Source organism: Agelaius tricolor, unplaced genomic scaffold (genome assembly GCF_023055355.1).
Source record: "Agelaius tricolor isolate 1412-34295 unplaced genomic scaffold, bAgeTri1.0.p SCAF_26, whole genome shotgun sequence".
Taxonomy (NCBI): domain Eukaryota; kingdom Metazoa; phylum Chordata; class Aves; order Passeriformes; family Icteridae; genus Agelaius; species Agelaius tricolor.
This window is the reverse complement of record NW_027269286.1, coordinates 5873063-5890943: the sequence shown is the minus strand read 5'-3', so window position 1 is coordinate 5890943 and position 17881 is coordinate 5873063. Positions and strand designations below refer to the sequence as shown.

Here is a 17881-nt window from a genome sequence, read left to right as displayed (position 1 = left end):
CATACCGCTGTTCCAAAAATACCCTGACTCCATCTGCAGCAAGCCAGGTTTTTATGGTCATATGTGTGATACTTCAGATTTGTGTTTCTATAAGCTTGTTTTGTCATTAACAATTTGTGCCTGTTCTTACCTTTGTCAGCTGAACAACTGGGTGCCTTTGCAGCTGGTGTCAAGCAGATGTTGGAAGATGTGCAGGAGCGCCTTGTCTACAGGACACACATTTACATTCAGACTGACATCACTGGCTACAAGCCCGCGCCGGGCGATCTCGCCTATCCTGACAAGCTGGAGATGATGGAGGTACAGCCTCAGCTGCTTCACTGGCCTTGACTTTGTACATGCAGTGTATGCAGTTATGCAATACAGTGCTTTGCAGCTTGGGTTTTCCTGTTCTTAGGTGTATGTGGTGTTACTAGCATTTTCAAATTGACACCTCCTGATTAAATTATGGCCCTGAACTAGATGTCAACATTTTATGTCAAACTTAGTGACAATGGCAGTAGTGCTCACAGTTAACAGTTTTATCAAAACTTGAAGCTTCTGAATTTTTATTTACATTCATAAGTAATAGTATTACCCAATGTATTTTCTAGTTGAGCTGGAATTGAAGAGATGCTTTAGACAGTCCCGGTTAGCTGCAAGTTTGTTTTAAGAATTACTGGTCAACCAGCTTTTGGTAGTCATGTGTGTACCCTATGCTCAGGCAGTGTGAGAGTAGACTTGCTTTAGATAATTTAACATGTTAGCAATAGCTTCCAGAAGCCCTTTTCAAGTTCTTATCAGTATTAGCCATTTTTTTAGTAATTCCAAGTCCTTTGAGTCAATGTTCCTGTTGAAATGGATCAAACTAATTCTACTTACTTTAAAAGGTTAATACTATATTGATGAAAGTTTCAGAATGAAACAACTCACAGAAATAAATAAATGCCCAATTAGAAACCTTTCATGAGTTTTTGACTAGAACAAGCTACAACTGCATGAAGACTACACAGAAGCAGTAAAGCATAGTAAAGATCCCCCTCCAAAAAACTCTTGCCATTCACTTTATAATGGGAGGCCCAAGCTGTCAAAGGACTGAGGTGACTGAGAATGGCCTTTCCAACATGGACTGGCAAGATCCAAATTTTATTGCTGTATTCTGTTTTCCACAGCTGCCAGAATAGCTGGTGGTGCTTAGAAAACTGTAGGACTTAGTTCCAGGTGACCAGTTGGTAGAAAGCTGCTGCTTGACTTCAGAATCAGAACATTACTTATAAAAAACACAGAATCTAGCTATTTATCTGTCTGTCTGTCTTATCTCTCTCTTCTCTCTATCTACCTACCTACCTAGAATACATGTATTTTGCTGTGGGCTGAAAGACATTAACATTGTGTGACTGTACCTTACTGGGCTCAATTCTTGTCTGCAAACAGAGAATTGTGAGAAAATTACCAGTAGTGAGCTCATGTTGCTATGATATTGTCTTTATACACATACATCTAAAGCTTTTGTTGTACTGTAGTTGGTACTTTGGCAATTTTGTGGGATATCCACAGGGTTTTAAACCCTGAAGCTAGTGATTCTGTTGAGTACATGCTCTTTGTACTGAAAGTTTAAGGACTAACAGGCATCTTCAGGCAAGTGATTCTGCTCTTTGGTCTGTATGAGGCCTTATTTTCTAACAAAGGTTCTATGGCCCTTCAGTTAAGGAAGAGAAAGTTCATTCCAAATTGAGAAATTATGCTGCTCTTCATATGTCCTCATAAGACTTCAGTTTTTGCCTGGTTTGAGATTCATTTTGCTACTTAATTGCTTTTAAACCTCAAAACCTTGCTATTTAGAGAGTCCTTCTGTCTTAGTAAATGAATTATTAAAATGTTAAAAGCACGGGGCAGAAATGTTTCTTGTGCTGTTCTGCTCAAATATTAATGCAGTTCTTTGCCCATTCTTGCTGCCTCTTGTTGCTTTGAAGCCGACCAAGTAGTGGAAAAGGCTGAAGTGTGGAAATGTTGAGTAATGTTAGGGGAAGGCTTTTGGTTGAACTCCCACAGGGAATAAACTAGAGAGTACTTTTGGGCCATCTGCACATGTCATTTATGGAAATAAAGCCATAAAAAATTATCTGTTTAAAATCCTAGTAAGCGTTGAACTGGGTTACCCTATTTTGAACTTTTCTTTCTAGGTGGCTTTATAGGTCATTATTGAGAGATCAGTAAAACAGGCAGAATGGAAAGAGCAGTGCTTTACACAGATATGTATTTGTGAATATCATATTGCAATATTTCTGCCACTGTTTTGGAAACATCTGCCTGTTTCTTCTAAATGTCTTTGAAACACTGGAAGCTGAGTGTAGCTGATCTCTTTTGCAATTCAGCATGCTTTTATCTGTTGTAACCAAGGCAGTGTTACATGATATAAAAATATTATTGTGTATCTTTCTTTGCAGCAAATTGCACAGAGTTTGAAAGAGGAACAGAAGAAACTGCCATCTGAAGCTTCATTTTCAGATGTCCGGCTAGAAGATCCTGAGTCCTGCAGCTTAGTTAAATCTGGTATGAAATACATCTCATATTGTCAAATTAATGCAAAAAGCTCATGGAATGTGAGCATTAACTTCAACCATCTGTGAGAAACTTGCATATATCTTAAAGGGTTATTTTCCTAGACAAATTCATAAGCAATTTTTAGAGGTGAACTTTGTCTCAAAGTTTTAGTTTCATATTTTAGATGAGAAACAGCCTGATCTTGTTCTTTTAGTGGCATTTCTTTGTGCTTCTGTTATATGAAGCAGCTACTTTTGCAACCAACAGCATCTATTGTACTTTGTATAAACCTGAGCTTTTGTATTCTCCACCGAAAAGTGTCCCTGCCATCAAGATATGTGCTTGAGGATGCTTTTGTTTGTTAGCTGTGCTAAGATGGGAAAGGTGATTTGGTGTGTCAGGCATGTCTCTTAACTTATAGGTATTTAAAATAATTCAGACTTTACTCCTTGACATTTTAAACATGTGACCCATGTGTCTGTAAATTACAGCAAACTGGAATAAAATTTCATAAAATGTGGCTGTTCTGATCCCAGTCATTTGAGTGTTGAAATTTTTAAATTACTATCAAAAATCCATGAAGAATGTCTCCTTTTATTTTATTATTGTTCAGAGTGGTACAGTGTTGTTATTTACTCAGCAGCATCTTTCTCAGCTCTTTATCACTTGTTCCTTGTATTTCTTTTGATTACATGGTAGTTTCTTGCTTTTGGCTTGGAAAGTCTGCAGAGGTGTTTCTAGCTGGACTCCACAAATCCCATTGAGAATGGAGTTCATCGTACTTCATCCCAGGTGTATGGAATTTGCAAGTCCTTTAAATCTCACCTGCACTCAGGAGATGGAAGGATCCTATGTGGTATAATTTGAAGATATGTGTCTGAGATAATTTGGATTATTTGTCCTTCAGAGGTGCCTCTTTCCCATTTCAGGACCTGCAGGAGTAGCTGAAGTGACTAATAAATAGCCTAGGAACCTCAAACTGGTATCATAAGATTTTATAGGCTTTCTAATTACTGTGACAATAAATTTATAGTTACAAGAGGTAGAAAGATATTACTGGATTATTTCAGATGATTTCTTCACTGATGACATAAACACAAATGCATTTTCCGTCAGCAGGTAAAACTACAAAAATTTTAGTTTTTTTAAATGGTTGGTGTTTGAAATCAGAGTTCTGGTGCTATTGACTCAGCTGTTTCCCAGCTTATTTAAGGACAGAATGAAAACAGACCTCTGTCTGTCAGGTATTGTGAAAATCCATTTTGAGCATACTGTGTTATTATGATGGTTACCCAGGAGGAGCACTTTTTTATGTTTACAGCAATCTCATGACAAAATTTGTTTTGCTGTTATTTTTACAGTTTATAAATTATGTTTAAACCCTATATTTTTTGCAACTGTTCAATCCATGTAGGATTATCTCCAGCAGAAAGGAAAGAGTGAATAAACAGAATGTTTTTTTCCTTTTTTTTTTCCTAAGCATTTCCTCTGATTCCATGATCTCTAACCATTTATTTTTATTCTTTTCTCCTGTGCTATTTTTTTTTTCAGTAACTGGTCATTTCAGCTGTTTAGTGGAGTGGGAAGTGTGTGTCATTGGAGACATGCCTGTAACACTAACTCATTTAAAAAGGTCGAGCTGGGCCACCCCTGAAAGCAAATTCATGTCTTTCATAGGCTTGTGCTCGATTCACATCAGAAATCTAGTACTGACCTGCTCAGAAGGGAAAAAAAATCAACCTGTTTGGGTAAAATAAAATGTCATATTTCTGTGTAGAGAGTATAACATGGAATTTTATATTACAGTTGATATTACAGTCTCCTTTGGTTGGAGGGACAGATGGGCAAGCTTTACATGTGTGTATTTTGCTTTTAAACAGGTTCAGCTGAATCCCTTAATCCCAGGCATCAGAGCACGATTTCACCTGCAGATCTGCATGGAATGTGGTATCCTACTGTCAGAAGGACTCTAGTGTGTCTCTCCAAACTGTACAGATGTATAGATGTATGCAAAAATTTCTTGATCTAATTTTTAAGATGAAGTTATAAAGTGTGTAGAGCATCATGTCTAAATATTTTAATACAAACTAGGAATGGACAATTACTGGCCTCTAACCTCTTGGTCTTTGTGCTGCTATCTTTATGTAAAACAAGTGAACTGACAAATTTAGGTCATCATTTCCAAGACAATTTTATATTTGTAGAATTAGAAAAATGGCACTGATTTGTACATCTATTGCTTTTGCTGTTACAGAAATAATTCAGTGTCTGATGTTCAAGATACTGATCTCACCAAAGCTGAGGAGTGAATAGGACAAGAAAAAAATAGAAAGTTCTGGGTCAATTACAGGGAATGATTTTATTGCTGAAATTACTGGGTTGAATGTGTTTGTGTGATGTATCTGGTCTTAAAAATGGTGACTGTGCTGCTTCTACACTTTGAAAATGTTCTGAATTTTTTTTGCGGCACATCTCTTCATGTTCCAAAACGTAGGGACACATTTCCAAAGTTTAAGACAGTGGAAATCTTCATGTCTATCAGAAACAAAAGCAATGTTTACTTAACACATATTTTAAGACTTTCCCATTAGAATCTGTTTTGTGTTGCTCACTTAACAGCATATAAAGCTGATAAATCTCTGAGAAAACTAATGCAGCATTTTTGCTTTTCTGCATGTGTTGTATCTTTATTAGACACATTTAATGGATTTCAAAATATCTTTGATGTGTGTTACACAAAACTCCTGCCAAGATGCTATTACTAAAAAAGAAGCCGGAAAAAACTAATGCTTTATTGCTTGAAATATCAATCCCACTAAAACAGATGGATATTCGCCCTTTTTTTCAGCTAGACCTTTGTAGATGAGGTGATTTCTGTGTTGTTTGCAAGGCTTGTTTACAGTGTATCTGCACAGAGGTTAATTTAGTTTTCCCCTGAGACACTGTAGCAGAACTGGTACCCTTTGCCTGCACCCTGTAGATAGGGAGCAAATGAATGAAGTGGTGCTGGCAGGTCTGGGGCAGTCTGGGCTCTGTTGCAGTGCTGGTGGGAGTGAGCCGTGTTCCTATGGCTGGCTCAGCCGTAGGATCATGTTGCTGCCACTTAAGGACCTGCTCCGTGTCCCCTGGGCCATGGCAGCTGTCATGTTTGTTTACTAAGCTGTCACAAATGTGAGGTAATTTGAGTCTGCCTGAGGTTAAGCTCACTGGAATGATCTCGTGTCTATTGCAGGTGTAGCTTGCACGCACAGATAGTTGCCCTGACACACAGAGAGTGTCTGGTCAGGTTACCCAGCACACACCATTCATGCTGTTGGCTCTGAATGTGTGAGGTGTCACTGACCATGTTGCTACCCAGGTGCCAATTCCGAGCTGCAGGGTGAGCAGGGCAGGCTTGTGTGGGTACCTGCATCCAGCCTGAGTTGTTGTAGCAAGCTTTTGTATGTGAATGCTCCATCCTGTGTCCCTGCACGCAGCCAACATGTTTGTAGCTAGTTGATCTGGAGTTTAATAAGCTGGTAAACACATCGTTCACAAAGTGCAACTCTTAAAATTCTGCCTAAGCTTTGCTAACACCTCTTTTGTTGGTCTTTTTTTTCTTTTCCTTTTCCCTGCAGAGGGCAGTGTTTCAGGGATTATCACAAGAGGCCTTATCTGCCTGCATCCAGTCGCTGCTGGGAGCTGCTGATTCCATCAGTAAAAACAAGGTCAGAATCTGTGCTTTGGGTATGATTTCCACAGCCCTCAGCCCCTTGTATATCTAAAGTCATGTAGCAGTGGTTCAGAATTCTGTTAAAATCTTAGTCAAAGCATGTTGCTCTGCCCCCAGAGACTTGACAGATTTGCCAGTTCTTAGTTACGGTTAATGTATTGCAGGGCAAAGATAATGATTCACATGGTAGCCTATCTGAAAAGGTGGCATACAGATCATAGCAATCGTGTTTATAGGCTGCTCTAACTCATGGGAATTCAGTGAAGTGATGCCTAAAGGGAAATTTTTGCTAGAGGACTTTGTATTTATTTTCACTGCCTGTTACTCTTTTCTCTTTTTCTCTGCCTCCATTGTTCGAATTTTAAAAATATCTTTCTAACTTATGTTCACTGGGAAGAAGTTTTAAGTATTCTCTGCTCAGAATTGTATTATCAAAAGGTTTGATCTGGTGTGTTGCTCAGAATTCAATGCAGATTCATCAGGTCATTTACACTTTAACTGCATTTAAGTAGTTGGAATAAACTTTTTTTTCCTGTCACAGTTCCTTTTTATCCTGTAGTAATTTGCTAATTCCTAACAGCCAGGCAGTAAATTAGAAAAGAAAAGTCTTAGTAGGCTAAAATTGTTGGATTTTTATAAGCAGTAAATATTTAGTAATGAAAAAGGTTTTAGTTCTGATTGGAAATGATCTGTTTTAAAGTGTTTCTTTTGAGTGTTCTTTAAAAAAATGTGTTAAACATAACATCTTTAAAAAGAAATGCAAGCTCCACTTCTCTTTAGCTTGAACAGATAACTATTTCCTGTGTAACTGATTCCGAATTCTACAGTTAAATACCAATTCCAGCACTATGTACCTGGCCAGCATTGATTTAAAAGTATTGCAGAGAATGAAACTTGTTCTGCAATGAACCCTAAATAGGTTGGCCCAGAACTAGGATCTCTACCACTTTGTTTGTGATGCATGTTAATTTAATGTTACCTGGTAAAACGATGCATATAAGAATTAAAAAAAAAAACAAAACAAAAACAATAAACCCCAAACAACTCAAGATGCCCTTTCCACCACTCATTTTTAGTGAAATTTCTATTTGTTGAAACTGCAGGTTTAAAATCTGATTTCATCTTTTCTGTTTTATTTAACATTATATCAAGGAAAGTGCTCCTCCAGCTTGCAAAAGCAAATTTGAATTCTAGAGTCCTCCTCCTTTTACCTCAATGAGCCATGAACTTTAAAGATTAAAGCCAGCACGTGTTATAAAGCATGTAGTTAAAATAACAAGCAGTGCAAAATGCATCATTTAGATGGAGTGAACTTGGCCTTCTTTTACTCTTTGTATCTTTGCTGTACTGTTTAGAAATTAACTAAGCTTTGTGTTTAATGACATGAGAAAAATGCGTTGTAAGACCTTTGCAGAACGGCACAGTTAATCAAGATTATTACAGGAACGTTGACTTTTTTTAGTCATTGTAATGATGAAAACAAATTTAGAACCTCATGTTTTTCAACTATAAATTATATGAATTACACGAAATAATTCCTCTCTCTGAAGAAGAATAAATTTGTATCTTTCAAATAGTGGATACCTTTACTTAATGAGGACATTTAGTAATATGGCTGTGTAATCTAATTCTTCTAAGAAATGGGAATAAAATATCCCATTAAAGTAGAAGTAATGCTTTTGTAGTGCAGTGTATTAGGAATAGTACAGAAATGGGATTTGTTGATGCCAGAGTGTAGTTAATCACACTACAGACTAATGGAAAAAGCTTGTTAAATAATAAAAGTGGAAACGTTGAAACTTTGCTCCTCATTTAATGTTTGGGGTTTTTTTACATGTAATGCATGTTCTTTCTCTTGTGCTGTAGACCCAGGTCGATGGACAGCTTTTCTTAATAAAACACCTTCTGATTCTTCGTGAACAAATTGCTCCTTTCCACACTGATTTCACCATTAAGGAAATTTCCCTGGACCTTAAGAAAACTAGAGGTACTAAACAGCTGCTGGCTACAGAATGGGATGGGATTGTCCTCCCTTTGTGCCAGCAAAAGTTTTGGGTTTATTTTATGTTCACTTGCAATGACCTGTATGCTTTTTCTAATCTCTTGCTTTGTTCCTAGCTTTTCTGAAAAAAGCCAAAACCATTCTCCTACTCAGGGCAATTCAAAATATATCTAATAAACTCTTTATTTTTGTATGAAATGTGTTTGCCTGCTTTCACTGCTGACCTAACTAATTTATCCAGTCTTTTTTAAGAACAGCTAAATAATCTACATTTCTATTGCACAGAAATGTCTTTCCTCTTTTCTGGCCTGTTAAAGGAATATCTTTCCTTACTGCTGCTTCGCAGGGGAATTTAACAATATGTAGTCAACTTAGCTAGAGCAAATTAAGATTTCCTGGACCTTTCTGTGAGGTTTTTGTTTTGAGAAGGATTTCTTATTTTGCAAGTTCAATTAACAGTAGCGGTATTATGGTATTATGTAGCAAGCATGTCTCTTGTAGGAAAATAGAAGTAGTGGCCATGGTCATGGTTTTTGAAATTGTACTATTGTTCCCTTATAAAAATCAGGAAAAAAGCTCTTAACACAAAATTTAACTGTCATGCACTTTCCAAGTTGTAGGGATAATGGGAAAAATTATTGGAAGCATGTCAAGTTTCTCTCCTTCCATTCCAGAAGAGAAAGCTGAAGAAATTACTTCTCTTTCCTGCTAATATACTGCAGTCTTAACTCTGAAGCAAGCATTTCTTACACTAACCATTTCACTTGTTGCATTTGAACATCAATGAAACCTCCTACCTGTTGAGTGGTTTCTAGTTGACTGGAGGTTAAAGGGCAAATACATCCTTTTGGTGTCTTGTCCTGGCTGACACACAAGTTTGTTCTCCATATTCATTTAATGGAATAAATTTTTGTGCCAGCCAGTGCTTTGCAGGTGGTAGTGGTAAGTAATGGAAAGCACTTTCTTTATATTGGGTGGTGGTGGCAGTGGTGTTAAAAAGATGGATCCTGTGCTTAATTCTTACTGTGGTGTAGCATAGGCCAGTAGGGCTCTTATATTTGGGATGAGTTGTCGAGGAAAAATAATATGGCTAATAGTTTTACTGTGTTCTAGCCAAACTTCCTGCACACAGGTTTAAGATTTAATTTGGTTTTTACAGATGGAGCAATACTGCTTACTGTAAAAGTCATGCTTTTGCCCAATTTCTTTAAAGTAGTATAATGTTAAGGTTCATGTAACTGAAATATTCGGTGGGAAAAAGGACTAGCTCATAGTCTTCTAATCAAGAATTTAGGAAATCTTTGGAATTTCTCAAATGGCTGGTAAAAAATTCAGAGAACAAAAATAATCTTGCTCTATGTTCACCATTCGCTGCATAGGAGTGCAGATTCTTAGTTCAGTGCAAAATCTACAAACCTATGTATTTGGTATTCTCTCTTTATTTAATGTCTCAGAAAACACTTCTTTTACTCTTATGTCTTTTTTCCCTCTGTTTTATACAGAGTGCAGAATTCCTTTTGAAGTGAAGAAAAAAGGCAGATAGATGTGTATGATGATAAATGGCTGACAGTAGGGTAAAAAGCTATACTGTAACTAATAATTTTCTTTTTCCCAATTTGACTAGATTTCAGTGTGACAGCATCCTGTTGAGACTATAGGTGTAATTTCAGTATTTTGTGTTAATTTACAGACATTGTTGCTTTTCCTTCTTAAGACTTGTGTAGAGAACATAAACATGAATGTTTATCAACCTTGATGCTTTATTGTTTTGTCCTAAAACATCTAAGCACAGAAGAAAAAAGTGTGCATTAAAAGTTATTTCATGCAATTGTAGTTGGTTTTCCCAGGCAATGTGTGCAAAATTCTGCATATTATCTGCAAATGCTTAAATAGCTTATATTAAGGTCTTCCACTTGTAGATAAAAGCAGCAAGAAGAGGAGAGCTCACGCAATTGTCATGGTTATAGCACTGCAGTTAATATCAGAAAGTTGTTAGTTTCTTGTATGTATTTATCTGTTTAGACTGTGCAACTGTTAGGTACAGGTGTACCATAGGTGCCACTGACAAGTAGTGAATTAAGCTTTGTGTGCTTCTGTGCATGTGCACTTGTGCATCCGCTCTGAGCAGTGCTAGAGTCATTTATGTTGCAGTCATAATCATTCATGCTGGGCCATTTTTATGCATAAATGAGTGATTATAGTTTGTAGTTCCTGGAGCTGAGTGGCATTGACTTAGAGTGTGAGTGACTTTCTGATTCACAGATGCAGCATTTAAAATCCTGAATCCTAAGGCAGTTTCAAGATTTTTCAGACTGAACAGCAACAATGCCTTGATACAGTTCTTACTGGAGGTAATGTGGAGTCTTATTGCATTAAGAAAAGTTGGGTCATTTAAGTGTGTGGTGATCTCTGGCAATTAAAAAGAAGAGAATTGTTGTTCTCTGTTCAAGGGTACTCCAGAAATCAGAGAACATTATATCGACTCCAAGAAAGATGTAGATCGTCATCTGAAATCAGCTTGTGAGCAGTTTATTCAGCAGCAAACCAAACAGTTTATAGACCAGCTGGAGGAGTTCATGACAAAGGTACAAATGTGTTGTATGTTTGTTAACCTAACTGAAGTACTGGGAGGATAAGGGAATTGGTATTTAAATTGGGTATATGACAATCTGCTAGTGCTGTGTGATTAGCTGAAGATAATGTGCTTTCCTTTAAATTCCAACAGCAATTTTCCAGGCATTTTTGAGATTAATGGGGTTAAAGGAACATGTCATAGCTTGTTTGTACAAGCAACCCTTGTGTTCCTTGATCAAGAAGCTTTAATTTTTTCCTTGAATTGTAACAAGTGTGTGAAGGTTGGCAGGAGCTTTTCTTTCTGTAGGAACTACTTTGATTGCATTTGTAAGCCTTGAAAAACAGTCTTGGGTCATGTGTGTTCTTGAGGGAGGTCTTAGAGTATTGGATGTCTTGTTACAATGCATTTATTTCTAGAACCTGCTCTAGAGGCCAGGATTTCTAGTGAGAAAACCTCTCAAGAGGATCTATTCTGAACCTTAGGTCCTGAGAATAAGTGACATGACCTCTCAGAAACTGGGACCACAGCATTGCATGGACTGCAGATATCCCAGCTGCTGATTTTTAAAGAATTTAGAAGATTACAGTATTAAATTTACTCATGCCCATCATTCCGGCGGTAGGGGTCAGTGGCATGCCTATAATATAGATGGGTAACTGGTGAGATTGATAGTTTGTCTGAGTGATCTCAGTGATTCATTGGGAATCTGGGGAATTTGACTAAGCTGCTTAAGGATAAGTCTCTTTTGAGGTTTTGTATCCTTAGGTGCCTAAGCATCTTTGTAAATTTAATCCCATTTTGAATTTTACTTTCAAGAATTGATCATGGTTGTAATTTTGAATTGCATTTCTGTCAAGCTGCTTCCCCTGTGTGTTGTTAAGTCAGACCATAGAAGAGATAGATCAGTGGAGATTCTGTACACTGTGGTATCTCAGAGAGTTGTAATTTTTAGTTGGCTATTTTGTTGTGAACTCAACTGAAAGAAACATCATTTTGTTGATTTTACTTCTTTTAGGCAGCTGCTTTAAAAACAATGGCCACTCAAGGAGGTCCCAATTACAGCCTTTCACAGCAACCTTGGGCACAACCAGGTATTTATTTTGGTTTATATTCATGTTACTATTAGGAATCTGAAGAGGTGGCCAGAATAACTTGGACTGAGAGACTGTGATTGATTTTGAAAAATTCTACATATAAGAACTGTCTACTTTTTTCTTGCAAATCCTGGCTTCCATTTGAGCCTGTGTGCTATTTGAAATGTCTTAAGCCAGCTCTAAAAACCTGACAAACTTCAGAATCTGTGTTTAATTGGTGCAGTAGATGAATGCCTTGAGTATTTCTCAAGCTGTGATTGTTCTTGCATGTAAACAGCATTTCTGCAACTGCATACAGAATGTGCTTAAGGAATTAATTAACTGTGTTATGATAAAGCTTTTACTTGTGTAGGAAAGAATGAATCCTCACTGAAGCCCTTACTGTCTGTACATTTGGTATTTACTTTGTTTTGAGTTTTCCTGTCACCATGCAAAAATGGAATCTGGGTTTGTTTCCCTCTTTTTTAAAAATTCAAATGTGAACGCTTCATAGGAACATTTGGAGCAGCTTTAGATGCTCCTTGGTTGTTTTGCTCTTCACTTTACAAAGTTGTGCTTCTGGATGAGCTCTGATTATTCCAAATCATACACTGGAACCTTCTGTTGCATCATATTCTTAAGATGCAAAGCCAGCCATGTTCATACATAATTCAGTGCTGCTCCACGGGTCAGACACTCTCAAGGGCTAAGTCGAGGTTCTGCTTAATGTCTCCCTCTTCTTCAGGAGTTTTTTTAATGTTTGTTTGGAGATAATTATGTGTGTAGAAGCAAATCAAAGCAGAGTTTCTGCTGTTTCCTGGAGTCATTTGTCTGGGAAGTGGGACTAGGCAGAAAATTTAGATGTGGCAGAAGTTGAGGGAGGGTAAAAACCCACACAGGATTTTAATTTCAGTCCTTTAAAACTACAAAATGTATTTTTTTTCCCCTGGCCTTTAGGCAATGATCTTGTAAAATCATTAAAATTCCTAGCAATAAAGAAAGAAGGTCTTGTCTGACAGAGGATTCCTGTCTGGTTAATTCATAATCCAGATTTCTGTGCAGCCTTTCCTCTCACAGACATGGCCTATAACCAGTAAGGAGGATTTGTGATTCTGTTCTCTTTGCTAGCATGTTTCCCAGCAGTTGCTTTTCCAGTTAGGTTTTCTGGGAGGGAGCCTATGTAGAACTTAGTTGCTATTGGAGGGCTGTGATTTCAGAAGCCTCAGGAGGATGTGGTATCTTTCAGAAATGGGATGGGTGCATTTTCTGCAGGGAAAGGAAGCAGTGTCTGGCAGGCTGTGGTCCTGTGATGGGTTTGACACTGCACAGCCCAGCACCCCCTCTCTCCCTTCCACTCAAACCTCTGGTAGTGATCCGCCCCAGGAGAGTGGAGGTGATTTTCTGGAGTGTAGGTTTCAGCAAGCAGAACTCCATTTTAGCCTGTTAAACTTATTTTCTTTTACTTTCAGCAAAGATCAACGATCTGGTCTCTTCCACTTACAAGACAATAAAAACAAAGTTGCCATCAACTTTACGAAGCATGTCCTTATACTTGTCCAATAAAGATACAGAATTAATTCTGTTTAAGCCAGTCAGGGTGAGTATTGCTGCCATGTTTTCCTGTAGACATTTCATGATGATATCTTCAGCTTAAAAAAGCCAAATCCAAACAGCTCTATTGCTCTTGCTTGTACTGTGCAACACATGGATACTACAGAGAAGTAACTGCTGCTCTTTATTGTGTACATCTTCCACCTGTCACCAAATGAGCTGCCATAAGGAAAATTAACTCTGTCCCACACCAACCTGTTGATTTTGGTTAGTTATGCATGGGCAAGAGCACCAGAGGCAGGGAGGGTGATACAGATTGAGTGGAAAACCTGCTGTAAACAACCAGGGGAGCCAAGCTTGAGTATTAAGCTTCCAGGTTAAGTCTTTAGGACTCAGTGTTTCACTTTAGCACATCTAACTGAAGTTTTTATCTCATGACTAATGTGGATTCCTATAGCTGTTTTGGGGCTTCTTTTAGAAAAAAGTTCTTGGGGCTTGACTGCTTCTCCCTACCTGGTCACTTCAGTAGCTATTCCATGTACGTTGTGTTTGTTCTGGTTTAAGATGGGTGTTATGTTTTTTAATATTGATTTTTTCTTCTTTCCTTTAAAAGAATAACATTCAGCAAATGTTCCAGAAACTCCATGCTCTGTTAAAGGAAGAATTTAGTAATGAAGACCTCCAGATCATAGCTTGTCCTTCAATGGAACAGGTATATATTGAAGGTCCTTATTTTATCATTTGCTCTTTCATGTGACTGGCTTTTATAAACATCGATTTTTTTTCATTTTTTGTATTTCCAGTGTTCAGTATCATTATTTATTTCTTATCCCCCTTAATCCTGGATGATTAAACTTCGGGCTTTATCTGATCTTAAGATTCCCAGCTAGGAGAGGACTTTGGTTGGGTTTTTTTAATGAATGTCTAATAGATTTTCTTAAACCAAGGTGGTGATTGATGTTGCTGGGAATGGAGTTGTACAGCATTATAGAAGAGTCTTGCCATTTCCTGGCATTGTCTTCTTAGAAAGGTATCAAAGCCAGTGAATATGCCTTAAAAAAACTGCATTTGAAGGCAGTCTTTCCTTTGACAAATACAAAAAGCAGCAGCTTTTACATTTAGGAAGCATGACAATGAATTACTGGAGTGCATTTAAAGTGAATTGTAGTGAGAAAATGTGCAGGTGTTTATGAAAGTGTAACCCTGCATGGTCTGTAGGCTCAGAGATAATTTGGGTTTAGAATTCCCTCTATTAGGATTCTCTGTCAGAAACCAAGTAGGCTTTTAAAAATGTCACTTTGACCATAGTAGTCTAGGGAATGTAGGTAGAATCTTGATTATCACAGGATAATTTAAACAGCTAATCTAATTATGGTTTAGAAGGTGTTGCCTGCAGTGTGTGTGGCCACAGGCATGTGTGATAAGTGTCCTGGAGTGGGAGTGATGTACCATAAGGAGGTGAGGTTATCCTAGAGGAGATGGCTTCCTCTAATTGTTTATCTGATGAACCTTAGGATCACTTATCCTACAAACTGAAGTGTGTGGGAAACCATATTGTAATCTATGGGAAACAAGTACTGTGAAGGATCCCAAGTGTGTTTCAGATATTTGAGGTGAATGGTAGCATTTTTTGCCAGTGTGCCTTTTTTTTGGAAATCTTGACAACACATGAGGTTACCTGAGGAAGTTTATCACATTAGTTTGTCATTGCTGAAATGAGTGGTCAGCATGGTCATCAGTTGCATTGTAAAAAGCCTGTGAGTAGGCATTTGACAGGAAATTTTTGCTGTTGTTTTGTAACTGTCTTCTGATTAATGTACTTCCTAGGAATCCTGTTTAAAGGTTAAAATATGACACAACAGTTCTAAAACTTGGCTTCTCTAACGTAGGCTTTCATTTTGTCTTTCAGGTGAACTTACTCTTGTCGATGTCCAAGTAGCCCAACAGTGAGGCTGCTTTGAATAAGCTTCAGCCAAATGCCAGGGAGTGAAGGGAATGCAGAGACATTTGCTTGAAGTCAATGAAGGATCCCTGTGCAGTCCAGTCTGCATCAAAACTATCCAGGCTGCTTAACCCTGTTTTAGGGAAAAAACCCAAAATGAACAGGTTTGTTGATTTGGTAGAGGTCTTCCTGTTCATCGGCTTGAGCAGTGGGCAGAAGCAAATGAAACAAAAACTCCTTTGCTCTTCACTCTTATGGAAGCTCAATTACTGCCTTTTCTAGATATTTTCAAAATTGAAAACCTTTTTTTGTTTGTTTTTTTTTCTTTTTTATGTAAAAACCATTCTTGCTTTCCCTTAATGAGTTGATATATGCAATGGAAAGTCACACTTTCAAAGAGATGCTGGAAATACAGTGCAGGGAATCAAATGAGAGCAGCAATAGATATTTGTGAGACTTGGGAGATGACAATATTGGTATGACAATTTGACTTAAGCAGGCATGCTCTGAGTTTTTCTTTAACTTCTCTGAAAATCCTGGTAATCCACCACATGCTTGAAAGTAATTCAGAAGTTCTTGTGTGGGAAAACTTAATTTCCCACCTGTGAAGTGTTTCTTGTAACACTGGATGGGCTGTGTTTCTTACACTCTTGTGACTGGGAGCTGTGAGGCCTGACCTGAAGTGTCATACTCTAGCCTTTCTCCATGTGAAGGGTCTCAGATCCTTGGGATTTGGAATGGAAAGCTGTGCAACATAATTTCTGCTGTGTCTGAGTGAACTACATGTTTTCAGATGCTTTACAGCACTGCTTAGCACTGAGGGTTTCAGCTAATTTTAGGGTAGGGTTGGTTTTTTTGCCTTTCTCAAGATCAGATGGTGGTGTCACATTGTTTAGAGTGGGAACAGGGTCTGGAGCTTGCACTGCCTTTGTGCTGTGGAGAAAGTGCTAATCAGGGGGTGTGGGGATGCCTCAAAAGGATATGCAAGGCTGTCAAATCTGCATTGTAAAGAGAGGATAAGTACTTGGTAACTGGTAAAAGTGCACAGTGTTGAGTGAGCATTAATTGGACATTAGTGTGGAAAGCTGGATGCTAAATGCCTGGCCCTTAATGGAATGAACACTTCAGGGTCTTTCAGTGTGTAAATCTTCATGGTGCAACACTGTAAAATGAAAATGTAGTGGGTTATGTGACAGATCTTTAACTTATTTATAAAGCCTATTCTGTACTTTGGAATATGAAGACATTTCCTTGCACATCGGTGATACTTTGATTTAATAATTTTCCTGATATAAATAACAAGACTGGAGTATAAGATGGTAGGACTGAAAGCTACCACAAGAAATGTTACAGCAGTGGTGCTGAAATACATAAATGGTACTAATAGGACCTTACATGACTCCTTAAAAAGTAAGTAAAGGAACTAACAAGGAGAAAAACTTGCCCTCTCCCTTTACTCATGTAGAAATACAGTCTGTAAAATAATGTCCAGTGCATTGTAATATATGTATATTTGTTTTTTATAAGGTTTTTCAGAAGGACTGCATGGTCACTGTACAGAGTTATGACTAACTTAATACAGACATTGTACAGAGGAGTTGTGAAGGGTAAACCATGACAGTAGTCACTCTTGTGCTTGGGATCTTTTTCTCTCTTAGAATACCCAGACAGCTCTAGGACAGCTGGTGGAAGGATTAGAAGAGCAGTCAGTTTATACAGCCTGTTTGCTAAATGAACATTTGTTTAAACATGTACAGTTTCAGATATTTACGTTTACAAATAGTGTAAATAGTTTCAAAAGATTAATTTAAGATGCTTTATATTATCTGACTAGAAACTTGCTGTTTTTAATTTTTTTAAATAAAAATGTTGCCTCCTATTTTGGTCCAAGAGTAAAGCTTTATTCTGTATCCTGAGGCTTGTCTGTCAAGATAACTGCAATACAGAGACAATAAACATCCTAATAAGCACAGGTTGTGCATTGCTGAGAAGTGTTCTTTTTTTAGCAGTAAGAGAATTGAGTTTATTTGACACAGATATACCTGAGTGCTGAATGTACAGCTAATTGTTAAATATATGCCTCTTTATGGTTATAATAAAGGTAAATTTGTATTTTCTTTACTGACAAGCAGTCTTGTGTGACTAAATATCTCTTTCCTTGCAGTTTTGTTAGGGGGACAAAACCACAACTGTGAACCACAACCTTCTAATACAAGAACATATTTTAGCTAAGTTGGCTTTTCCTAAGAGAGCTTGGGAGCTGGTGGCAGAAAACACAAGTGTTGCTGTATTTGATGACTGTTCTTGCCTGGTTACTCACAGACTCATGTACCCAGGGTTTCTCATTACCCTGTGGTGCTCTTTTGGCCCTTGGTGGTGTGAAACACATCATGCAGAAGCTTGTGGTTTGTCCCCTGTAATGTCAGCATGAAGCTTCCCTTCACCCTCTGGCTTTCACAATGTCATTTGAATGGAACTGTGCAAGTAAAAGCTCTCCTTCCCT

General features: G+C 37.8%; 1 protein-coding gene across 3 annotated transcripts in view; it reads left to right on the top strand.

Moving 5' to 3' along the window:
* The window catches only part of COG3 (component of oligomeric golgi complex 3), a 30878-nt gene extending 13372 nt beyond the window's left edge, over positions 1 to 17506 (top strand). For all 3 annotated transcript variants that reach the window (XM_071448547.1, XM_071448549.1, XM_071448548.1), the window contains 11 exons: positions 140 to 300; positions 2427 to 2532; positions 4404 to 4528; positions 6141 to 6230; positions 8102 to 8222; positions 10500 to 10588; positions 10688 to 10822; positions 11828 to 11903; positions 13355 to 13482; positions 14050 to 14148; positions 15346 to 17506. In XM_071448547.1, the coding sequence (XP_071304648.1) occupies positions 140 to 300; positions 2427 to 2532; positions 4404 to 4528; positions 6141 to 6230; positions 8102 to 8222; positions 10500 to 10588; positions 10688 to 10822; positions 11828 to 11903; positions 13355 to 13482; positions 14050 to 14148; positions 15346 to 15375 (1160 nt within the window). In that variant the 3' untranslated portion in view covers positions 15376 to 17506. The remainder of the gene's footprint in view (positions 1 to 139; positions 301 to 2426; positions 2533 to 4403; positions 4529 to 6140; positions 6231 to 8101; positions 8223 to 10499; positions 10589 to 10687; positions 10823 to 11827; positions 11904 to 13354; positions 13483 to 14049; positions 14149 to 15345) is intronic.
* The last annotated feature ends 375 nt before the right edge of the window (positions 17507 to 17881 follow it).